Here is an 11,481-nt window from a genome sequence, read left to right as displayed (position 1 = left end):
TTTGATTACCTGAGGGACTCTTTAAGATATGGCAGCCATTGTGCCAAATTGAATTCAATTTGATCCATTTTAACAGCTTGGAGTACTTAAGACCAGGTCCAGGTCAGAGACACAACTTCATTCATTCATTCATTTTTCATTGCTGCCTTATCTTGTTCAGCTTGTTGCAGCAGTGCTGAACCCTATCCCAGCTACCTCGGGTGAAAGGCAAGGTACACACTGGACCTGGTCTCCCTCGGATTCTAGATGTTAACAAGAGGAGCTTTTATTACGCTTTAACCATTATACAATTTCATTTTGACAAGTTGAATAAAGGTTTCACAAATCACACGCCGTGTTTTAAAGAGTCTATCTTACATTTTCTTTTGCTCTTCAGGGCCACTCTTTACTGTTTTTATCTACTCTGAAAAAGGATATCGATGTAGTTTTTCACTAGAATTACAGCTTCGCCTTCAATGCTCGTATGATTTTAAGTTTAGTTACCAAGTGTTTGTGCAGATGGCTGCTCAGTGTAAAAACGTAAACTCCAGGCTGGCTAAAGACCGCTGAAAAGAAGGCGGGAGGAGCCCAAGACAGTGTCATCTCTTCTTTAAGCAGTCTGAACACACCCCAGTCAAAGTCACTATTCGTGTTGTACAAGTTTTTACTGAAAGACATGAAGAATAGACTTAATCCGAGTGATTTGAATACGTCAAAGCAATGGTTCATAGCAGAGTGATGAAAAACAAGCATCTGTCTCACATGTCATATTGTGGGTAGTGGCGTGTGCTGACAGTGAACAATAAAATATCACCCAGATGTAGACATGTCGTTGGGTTCAGAACTCCAGATAATCTTGATAGTTTCTCTTTTTCCAAAGTATCACTCTCATCTTCTTTCCATTTCCTGGAATTCATTTCTCCTCCTCCACGACTGATGTGTCCAAGGTTGGTGACCACATGCAAGGAGTCATAATCTTCTTCTGAAAATCAGCCATTCAGCATGTTTATTATTGCTGTGATTTAGTTCATGGGAAATTGATTCATAACTGTTTGTGTTTAGATAAAAATAGTTGTGACAAACCAGCTGAGCTCTGTGGCTCCCACTGTATGCTGTCAGGAAACAGTTGCTGAAGTTCCTCTGGGAGACCGCTGAGGAGCCCAAAGAATCCTGCCTCTGCAATCAAAAAGCGAGATGCTAAACTGATGAAGGAGGAAGTATTGCACAGAAATCAGGTACTGGGCAGAAAATCTGTTGTGTGCCGGTGCGTGTCTAATTGTTTAAAGTGTGTCTCCACCTGTTGTCTGAACAATGTAGACAGGACGTGAGGAGTTGGGGTGGCTGTTGCACTGCAGGTTCCCCCGGGAGTCCCACTGTTTAAAGATCATCTCCAGCACGCTGCCAGACACGCCTGACACCTGCAGACACACAATAACAGAGTTTCCCATTATTAGGTCACTGTAACACAGGATGCACTTATGTAGCTTTCGCTGTTGGGAAAATAAAAGGCAGCACCGCATTGTTGCTCAAACTATTCATTGTTTGTTCTGTGACAGTTTGCAAGAAGGATTGCAGCTGCCTTTTGATTTTATTGAGCCAGTTTAGAAATAGCATGTTTTCTTTAAAATGTTTCCATATTTCACCTGATTGTCATAGCTCCACACCAGCTCCATGTCTCCATCTGAATGGCAGTGGAGTTTTAGTTCAGTCGCTGGCTTTCTCCTGCATAGTCCATCACATGCAGCTCTGCTAGAAGTCTCTCTACAAACACAGAGACCCAACTGCCTGTCATAACCACGGTAGTCCTCCTCCGTTTGGCACACCTGCAGGTAAGTAACCGATACAAAGCCAATAAAATGGAAATTCTTTACTCATCCAGTACAATAAATAGTGAAATCATTGCTAACCAAAAGTCACAGGAAGCATTTATGGTTAAATATGAAGTAGACTTATTAAGACTCTCCCAGTTAAAGTCTAGTCAGGTTAATGGGGTAAAGGGCAAAGACATCTAGGTTGCACTTATTACCCTCGATGATTGTAGGGTGTGTATTTGTCAGTTTGTTCTGTAAACACACCACAGTTGTCTCACATATCTTCAGAATGAGTTTCCTGTCTGCTGTCCTTTTGTGAAAGATAGACCAGTTACCTTTGGCCTACTTCTAGTATGTCTGTCTCAGTGTGACAAGTTTACACAAGGCCTAACCTCCTGTCTGCAGTGAAGCGACCACTGATATTTGTCAAAGCAGTCTCCATATTGCGTGCGAGATTTCCCATCTCTGCAGACACTGTACAGCTGCTGCACACAAAACTCTCCGTTGCTGGTGGGTTGATAGCCGATGGTACAGTGGCAGCGCCCATCAGTGGTCTGTGGAAAAGGTTCACAGACTTACAGTACAGTACAGTTCATTCGGTTGTCAGTTTGCTTGTTGTGGCAAAGGAGTCATTCATTAGTTTATTAAAAAGGAAAAAGGCCTGATACACATGATATTTAATTTGTATCTTTTCCCTCTTCTCTTTATTCCTTCCTTCATCTGGTATACCCAGTATTAGCTCTCACACAAACACCAGTGCAATAGCCAGAGAGAAAATCTCATTCTCTTTATTCTGAGCTGTTGAGAGGAGACTTCAACACCTAGGCAGCTGTAGCAGGTTGGTAAACTAGACCCTGCTGTGAAGTAACTTGATCCAGCTTGAAGCTACAGATTGTTTAGTGTTAGGTTTCTGAGAGACAGTGAGTAAGCAAGTATATTGGTACTCACGGTGCAGCCCAGGACTTTATAGTTACACACAAAGAAATCAACCATAAATAAATCAAATGCATCAAATAAACACAATAAAAGTGGATACTGAGCAACAAACATGTAAGCAACACCTGAAATATCTGCCCCTCTCCCGGGCAGGTGCATGCATCCTGGCCAGAAAGACGCTGCTGTGCCACAGGACCACAGGGCAAGGAGGCATACAACCCTGGTCGAGGGCAGTAGTGCTGAGGAGGACACTTCAGACAGCTGTCTATGGACACAGCTCCAACAGTTGGCCCATATGTCCCCTTAGGACAGGGGACTGGACTGAGGCTGCCCAGCGGACAGTAGAAACCTAACAGTTGCAAGAATATATCCTGACATACATTGTTATTTTTTTCTTTCTTTTTTTTTAAAATTATTACTATCATTTTATTTTAAAAACAACACAGAGACCTCAGCATGCAGATAGCAAAAAGCCTACCTGGCTGGCAGGGTGGCCTCTCCTTGTAATGGTGACTGAAGTTTTTTCCATGAGCCAAAGTATGCAGCAACGAAGCAAACAGCCACCACAAACACCCAAACCACACGCACGAGCATGTTTGTACCATTGTTGATATGTTCACTTGCTGAAGTAAAAGGCACACAAACCTGAAGCTATATCTATTTCAAACATGCATTGCAGCGCTTCATCGATGCTCCCCGTTTTGGCCATAGCCAAGAATAGAGATTATGCGAGCAACTTCCCTGCCCAATTCTCCTGTCCACTTTTCTATTAGCACAACCTGTGCAGCCTCTTAGTAGACAGAGCTGCAAGGTATAGTATGTATTAGGCTCATTTGTCTGCATACCTTTAAGCAGGTCACTGAATGATTCATAAGGCCAGTAAGCTTAGGTGACAGTGACAGTGGAGTGACTGCTTGTTGGAAAGTAACAGAAAGAAACAAAGAGCGGCTGCCAGGCACTGCGGGATCCTCTTACTCTTTTTGTTCTTCTCAATCCTACCATGATACTGATTAAGGATTTGGCTCCTAATGTACATCAACACTGCTTTGCTTTAAGGAGCACAAGATGCGTCAGAGTAGCTTCTGAATTCATTCTGAAATTCACAGACCAAGCTCCAACATCTGCTGGGCATCGTGCAATCCATCTGCTGTGGATCCAACAAATAAACCATTCTGATACATATCCATCCATCCACTAGCGATGTTCACTTAATAATGTAGAGGCATGCAGAGGTCTGAAGACCATACAGCCAACACAAATTAAAGTTAAGTCAGGGTGCACGGTGGACTGGCAGCCAGGAAATACACGAATAGCTGCTGTCCGTTTTGATGCACTTGTTGACAGCAGATTGAAACTGAGTTGAAAGCAACATAAGATTGAAGTCTGTGTGGCTTCAAACTGACTGGTCAAATAAATAGGTTGTTCAAATAAGTGGGCCTTGTATTTTCCAGCTAATATAAATGCATTTAAGCTCTCAAAATCCTTGAAAGAAGCATGTATTTCTTTAAGTAACTTCCATTTTCTACAAAGACGCTTTCCCTTGTTGAAGTAAAGTGTTCTTAAACCTTTGATTGGCAGTTCATCTTTTGCTGACCTCTATGTGCCTGAAAAATGACCAGAGTGTTACACTTTGCTCTAGTCTAAAGTGACAAATGAACCCGCAGCTCTTTGATATAGAATGTAATGAGTTAGCATGTCCATTCAACACATGAGTTTCTTCTGATTTTCTTCAATTATAAACTATTAGCACATACAGTGTGTTATTAAACTGTATGCCAACTGTTCAACGAATAACTTATCAGTGCAGAAAGCTGTCAACAGTGCTTTTTTCTCTCCTTAACTCACCAAGGTCTTACTCCTCACTGTTATTGTAGCTAACCAAGTGCTGGACTTTGGTTAGCTATAATAACCTACATTTCATCATGGTAGCCATGGACCTTGATCCTCCATTGACCACTTGTCACTTACCTAACTGAACAGCTTTCAACTTTCACCCAAATATCCACGTCAGTGAAGGCAAAACCTTCCCATCCTTTTCAAACAGAGCATAAACAGAGCATCAAAATACAACTATGAAAATATTTTTGTCACCAGTAAAACAACTGAAACTGTCCAATGCCGTACACAGGAGGGCCTTGGAGGTTGACGTCTGACATCCCTTGTTTTGCAGAATGTAGGCACAGAGTTTAACGTCATCAGCGGTGTTTGCTTGGGCTGTTTTGAGCAGATCAAACACTTGTGGGTAAACTGTTTTGATCGTCAAGCATCCGTCGGGATAGTCGGAACACCTGATCCAAAATTTTGAAGAATTTTTGAAGATAAATGAAATGATAAATGAAACTCACTATGATTCATAATATTTAAATAAGCTAAAAAAAATAGGAAATAATAGTTTTCAGATAAAAGCTGTAAATCCTGCCAAGTTTCTTATCTTATTTTGGATAAAAACACGAACATGTACTTCTTGACCCCTTCAGGGTCTGACATTGAACTTCCACCACACTTCTATCTTGTTATTGTGATGAAGAGTGCAAAAGAATTGTAGATTTAACAACTGTTGTCCATCATCATCATCTATAGGGCTAAATCTATCTATCTTATTAAAATATCTATTCCTATTTTGTCATACCATGAAAAATAGGACAATCTCCCTGAGGGACTCAGAGAGAATCTTATCGATGTAACAACATTTCCGTATAGCAATGTGCCAAGAATTCTCTGAAATCAAGTTTTATGAGGGTTACATACTGGTTGGTATTGATGTGACCTCATACGGTTTGCATTTGTGTGTGTGCAGTTCTGTCTGTCCTAACATCAATGTGACCCGCCACGTGTTGGCTATTGACACAGGCGGAGTTGTTCTGATAACAAGGGCCTTTATAAGCCGGACGGGATGAGGAGTCACTCTACAGACCCTTGATCGTCAGGTAAAAACCCGCCATTCTTTCACATCCACTTCTTCTTCTGCCTCTGAGAAGGGAACGTGTTTAAAAGACAATTGAATATTATTTCTTTAAATGTTCAGACCTCAATCATGTGTTTGTTCTGAAATTCTAATCCATTCTTCTCATCTGTTCCTCCACAGAGTGATAAACATGCATCTAAAAGTTGTGATCTTCGCCCTTTCGCTCTCAGCAACTTTAGGTATTCATTAATCCTCAAATGATTAATTTCATATGCCATATTTGTATGTGTGTATTTTTTTATTCTTATGAATGTTTTCTTGATCTGCAGCATACCCACTACAAAGTGACACCAGAGAGACAACCTGGGTTCTCTCAAAGGCCAACCAGGCTCATGACAAGACAGACCTCACAAAAGATATAAAGTAAGTTGACTGAACTAAGGGCTACTTTATTTCAAGTTAAATTTTGAATATATCTTCATGGAGTGCTTCTCTTTCTTTCTGCAGTAAGATCTACAAGAGCATCATAGACAATAGTGGTCTTTATACCCAAGAAGCTGATGACACCAAAAATCCAGTGGCAGAGGAGATGCAACGCAAACTCACCATGGAGTCGGAGCGTCTGCGTGTCCGTCTGCGCCAAGAGTTGGCAGAGTTGCGAGAGAGGTTATCCCCGTCTCCAGCCCATCTCAGTGCCACCCTGGCCAGCATGAGGGAGCGCTTGACTCCCCTCACCGAGCAGCTGCAGAGCTCCCTCAGCAGCAACACCAAAGATTTGTGCAGCCATCTAAGTCTCTATTTGCAGAGCATGGAGTTAGCCGAGGCTCAGGCAGCCGCCAGTCCAGCTCTCTATCAAGAGGCCTTCCACTGGTTCAGCCAAAGTCTGGAGCACAGCAGCCTTCAGTTGGCCAACATAATCAGTGACTTCCATGCTACGGCCAGTAGAGAGATTGAACATCTGAAACAGACGAGTGCTCCTGAGGAGGAGACACCTAATTCAAACGTCTGGCAGAAAATGAGCTCCAGACTGGGGCAAGAAGTGAGTTCACTGAGAGAGGAGGCACAGAACAGGGTGGGGTCTCTGAAAGCACACTTTGCTGCTCAGCTGGAATCTGCACAGCCTCAGATGGCAGAAGTGACAGGCAATGTGGAGCGGTTCTGCCAAAGTGCAGCCTCGCAGAGCCAAGTGCTTCAAGCCCGGATAGAGAGGCTGTTTTCGTCGTTGGAGGAGGAGGTTCGTGAAGCCTTGAGCCTGTCTCTGCCCTCCTCTCTGTCCGTGCACCAAGACGGCTCTTTGCGAGAAGACTTTTCAGAGAAACTCTCCGCTCTAATTCAAGACATTCTGCACTCTGTGCAGTGACAAAAACATGCACTTGACAAATTCCAATTTAACGAATGTAATATCACATTTAAGTAGCTCATTTGAACTGTATTCTTGACCATTTATATCTCCTATATGTTTACTGTTGAACCGTCATGGCAAATGACTGTCGATATTTATGAATGCTTGAATTTTATTGAACTGTTGTTTTTCATTCCGTTTGTAAATGAGTGAGTAACTGTATATTTCTATTTCTGCTTCATGTAAAAAGGTGTTTATGTTAAAGAGTAAATTTTTTGATAAAAGTGGAAAAATCGTTTGCTCGTACTTTATTGGAGTCACCGTATGTCATATCAGCCAGTCAAGACGCTACAAACCCACCTGATTTTGAATTTCACTCATTCATTTATTTAAGAAAGACAATCCTTATTTGAAATTTACCCTGAAGTGCTTTAAGCAATGCGGTTGAAACTCTGTACAAGATGGATACATAAAGAAAACATTTGTAGCAAGCAAATTTACAGACATTATACAGTAAAATCAAACCTATGTTTCAATTAGAATAACTCAGTCTTTCACTAGCATACATAGCAAATATCTATTTTTCATTGGTCAGGTTAGCTACTCCTTCATAACTGCTAAGTTGCCACTGAATGTAGTAATATTGACAGAGGAAGTTACACACGATCCCACAGTATTAGCTTGTTTTCCATGGTCCCTTGTCAAGAACATTTGGTTATAACTTAGACACCACAACATAACCAGATTTGTTGTACTTCAAATGCACCTCAAGCTATTATGTGGTAAGAGGTGAGGAGGCAAAAACTACTTGATCTGTCAATCAAATGCATGAGATAATCCTCCCGCCAAATAGTACTTCTTCAGGACAAACCAGCCACCGAGAACCAGCAAGACAGCAGCAGCTGATCCAAACACCACACCCACCACCAGGCCCGTCACGTCAAAGTCATCCCCCTCCAATGCACCATTATTACCTGATACAAGGGAAGAGAGATCAGTGAGGATTATGTTTCAGATTGTTCAATATGTTTACATGCGCTTCTGGATCCTTAATGTAACGTGATTAAATATCATTTAAAGAATACTCACTGTAGGCAGCTGGACTCGGTAGGTCTTTAATGAAAGAAGACAAGAGACACAGTCAGTAAAAAATGTTAATCACTCTATAAAAATATGAGGCAAATGTAAAATTCTGCATGTTTTTCAAACCTTCTCGAGCGGTGTACAGAGGACCAACGGAAACGGTGGCTGAGCCACTGCTTTGTTCTCCAAAAGGAGTCAGAGATCGTTTTCTTCTGGAATTACAAACCTAGAAAACATCCAGAAGGAGTTACTTTCAAGTGCCTTGAGATGACATTTGTTGTGATTTGACCCCAAATAAATGAAACTGAATTGAATTGAGCATAGCAAATGCTTTTTCAATATCGACCTTTTCCTTTTTAAACTAATCTCATACAAACTTTAAGAAAAGCACTTCTCAACTCCCCGACTTACAGACAGCAGCTCTTGGCATTTGCTTGGCTCGCAGAGTCTCAGCATGCAGTGCAGGTATATGCTGGACTTTGCCTTGTCTCTATGCTGAACAAAGCGGAAGGCCTCAAAGTAAAACCGAGCAACACTGGAAAGGCCGTTGCTTGTCAAAGCTGTCTTTTGGTCTACTGTGCAGCTGGAAGAGAGAGAGAGAAAATTACAATAATGCATGCTTTTTTTAAAAGATGCATACGAAGTTATACCAGTGATGCGCTCCATCTTACCCAATGAAGAAGTTGTGCTGCTCACTCTGAGACATGTTGTAAGGAGTGGGAGTACCAAAACAGTGATCAAGCAGCACATGGAAACTGGAAACAGGACAATGAATGAGTTACTGTTTACCACAAGAATAGACTGATCACTCACTGTTAATTCAATAAGGGTTTAATTACCACTCAACCTTATGTGGTTTACTCACTTTCCTGTGAGGTTGACAGCCTTGACCTCCACATAAATCTTGGTTCGTAGCTCAAGCCCAGTTGAAGGTACCACTAGCGGGTAGCTGTAGTCAGAATCCTGAAGAAAAAAGACAGAGTGAATAATACAAGTCACAAATGGAAACTTTGTTTCCATTGTCAAAAGTGAGCTGAGCCAACACTTGTACCTACATTAAAAACACTCATTTTCAGTGTATCGATGAAGGTTCCATTATTTTTGTTGGTCGCCACAGAGACTGAGGAGCTAAAAGAAAAGATGATCACGTAGAAGAGAGAGAGAATTAGACCTGCTGAATAAATAATCTGTTCAAAATCATTATTTTTGCATAGAGTAAGCAGGCCTGTTTACTCACGCAACAATCTGTGTGTTGTTGATCAGATACTCCAGAGGGTAGCGGCAAGAGAAATGGTAATAGAGGTCTGTGGAGTAGCTGATCACCCCCTGGTCAGTTCTGGGTGTGTCAATATACCCTGTGATGATGACTGATTGGACACTTGAGAAGCTGCTGAAGGGACCTGCAGGGTCTGGATCTTCATCCACAATCTGGAAAAAACAGCAAGCACAGTCACTCCATGGGCTTTTATATGTTTCAAAACAATTGTACACAACTTTCAATTCAACTTCAGTTTCAATATACTTCCTATCTAATATCCTAAATAATTCAGTATATTTTAGCATCTTCAAACAAACAACTTCTGACCTGCAGAGACTGGCGACAGGGGTTATTGTTACTGTGGTTCACGTGAAGCTGGTAACGGATGATCGGGGGGTCTACACTAGTGTCAATAGAGCCTTGGCACTCTGTATTGTTATGGTTTCCATTGAGTGCCAGGTGGGTGGCATTGAAGCCTGCCCACTGAGCCGTGCACAAGTTGATCTCGAGGGTTATCATGCTGGTGCCACAGTCCACTATCAGATCTGAGTTGTCTGAGAAACAGAGAACATTACAAACTCATTACAAAAGAATCCAAACAAAGTTTAATGAGGAGTCAGTTGATACGGCTTATAGTCTGCAGCTGGCACAAAGAAAATCCACATTTGTCCAAAAGAGAACAAATAACTTTTTCAGATGCTCTAATCTCACTTGAGTTAAAACCAGCTTACCTGGGGTCCTCTCATACTGAGATGAGCAGTTGTAGAGGCACAGAGCCGGCTGCAGGAGCACAGCCAGCAGTGGGAGACAAAGGGAGAGAGTCATGCTGTCTTGTCTGAGGCTCACTCCGTTTGGTTAATCTTGTAAAGGGTAGAGGGAGATAATAATGCACCATTAAATCAGCAATAGTTTTTCCAAAACTATCAACCAGCAAAAATACAGTTCATTGCAAACTGCAGTCTGCATAATAAATGTATGTTTCATATTCTATTTGGGTTTGCACAATAAAATCAAAGTCTTTATGTTTGCTATAATTAAGTTACCATAGAGACCTTTGTTAGGGTCCTAAGGTTCTTACCTTGCTGGTACCTGAGCAGATGTTTGTCATAGAGGTTGTCAAGTAATACGACTTTTATAGTCTTCCAAACACCTTAGGCCACAATAGTGTAACTCTTAAGCCCTCCCTTTGACTAATTATAGAACCCCCACATTAGACACACACACGCACACTTCTCATTTGTTCCATGACTTCTCACGTAGACAGTAGCAGCTCCTGGCATTGTGTGTTGTTGGATCTTCATTTAGCAGATAAACGTGTCAGTGGGATTTGACACAGATTCCAGTTCCAGGTGAACTACAAACATTACTTCAGGTTTCCCTCCATCAGGAATAACTGTTAAAGATCAAATTTTGGAATTGTTGTTTCTGACTGTGTGGAGGCATGTAATGCCTCAAACATGGATGCATAATGCATAAATATACTTTGAAATTGGAATGAAATACCATTTACAAGTCTGCACACATTACATTGGAATAACAACCATTTTCCTTAAAAAAAGTTTGTTTGTTATCTGGATGCATCTGGATGCCAAGGGATCAAGATAAAGAAAAACTTCCAAGATATAAAAATCTTTGTGTAGAGATTACCTACATTCAAGAGAATGAAACACCTAGAATGCATGAAAGGTGATCACGAGCCCCACGAGCTATAAGGTGCAGAGCCAGTCAAGAGAAACCTTTGTGAATTTCGCCTGCATGCAAACCTCACCTTTATTGTATTCATAGAGCTGATAAGCTTGTATTCTATATAGCTATAGGCCACAACTGTTATTGCTAAACCGAGAAGACCCATTGTTCATCAGAAATATAGAATGAAAAGGAGCATCAGTGCTTTTGCCAAAGTCCCCACGGTGAGAGAAGACATTTGTCACATTATCCACAGATGCGTCACTCTGTTACTATCTCTTCAGCCCCACCTGTTTTTGCCTCCCAGGACACCTGCGTTGCCAACCCACTGGTCAATCTTCTGCACTTTAATCATGTTATCAGCTCCATTTTCTGATAATCCCCCTGCCTGCAGGGTCAGTTTACCTGTCCAGAGATAGATAAAGTCTGCCAAAAACACAAAAATTGGATAGCATTGTAAACGACTGCTAATTTATTGATT

General features: G+C 41.5%; 3 protein-coding genes across 4 annotated transcripts; 1 reads left to right on the top strand and 2 right to left on the bottom strand.

Annotated features, from left to right (window-relative positions):
- Window positions 1-126: 126 nt before the first annotated feature.
- Window positions 127-3,151, bottom strand: LOC140313634 (uncharacterized). The gene is made up of 7 exons (XM_072391634.1): window positions 2,852-3,151; window positions 2,183-2,344; window positions 1,623-1,802; window positions 1,277-1,397; window positions 1,063-1,155; window positions 742-961; window positions 127-646 (listed from the first exon to the last, which is right to left on the bottom strand). Exons 1-7 carry the CDS (start codon window positions 3,149-3,151, stop codon window positions 439-441), a joined length of 1,284 nt encoding a protein of 427 aa, XP_072247735.1. The 3' UTR covers window positions 127-438.
- A 2,480-nt stretch (window positions 3,152-5,631) lies between these two features.
- LOC140314316 (uncharacterized) lies at window positions 5,632-7,250 on the top strand. Of its 2 annotated transcripts, XM_072392467.1 has the most exons (4): window positions 5,632-5,653; window positions 5,812-5,870; window positions 5,961-6,054; window positions 6,139-7,250. In XM_072392467.1, exons 2-4 carry the CDS (start codon window positions 5,822-5,824, stop codon window positions 6,989-6,991), a joined length of 996 nt encoding a protein of 331 aa, XP_072248568.1. In that variant the 5' UTR covers window positions 5,632-5,653; window positions 5,812-5,821; the 3' UTR covers window positions 6,992-7,250. The 2 variants fall into 2 exon arrangements, with proteins under 2 accessions (XP_072248568.1, XP_072248567.1); XM_072392466.1 differs by lacking the exon at window positions 5,632-5,653 and having other exon boundaries at window positions 5,660-5,870.
- A 539-nt stretch (window positions 7,251-7,789) lies between these two features.
- LOC140313633 (zona pellucida-like domain-containing protein 1) lies at window positions 7,790-10,139 on the bottom strand. The gene is made up of 10 exons (XM_072391633.1): window positions 10,046-10,139; window positions 9,642-9,868; window positions 9,294-9,484; window positions 9,112-9,184; window positions 8,922-9,019; window positions 8,728-8,811; window positions 8,468-8,639; window positions 8,183-8,282; window positions 8,063-8,086; window positions 7,790-7,947 (listed from the first exon to the last, which is right to left on the bottom strand). Exons 1-10 carry the CDS (start codon window positions 10,137-10,139, stop codon window positions 7,790-7,792), a joined length of 1,221 nt encoding a protein of 406 aa, XP_072247734.1.
- Between the last annotated feature and the right edge of the window lie 1,342 nt (window positions 10,140-11,481).

Source organism: Leuresthes tenuis, unplaced genomic scaffold (assembly GCF_036924035.1).
Source record: "Leuresthes tenuis unplaced genomic scaffold, fLeuTen1.0.hap1 SCAF_9, whole genome shotgun sequence".
NCBI classification, from domain to species: domain Eukaryota; kingdom Metazoa; phylum Chordata; class Actinopteri; order Atheriniformes; family Atherinopsidae; genus Leuresthes; species Leuresthes tenuis.
Note: the sequence above shows the minus strand (reverse complement) of the source record. Positions and strands in the feature narration are given on the sequence as shown.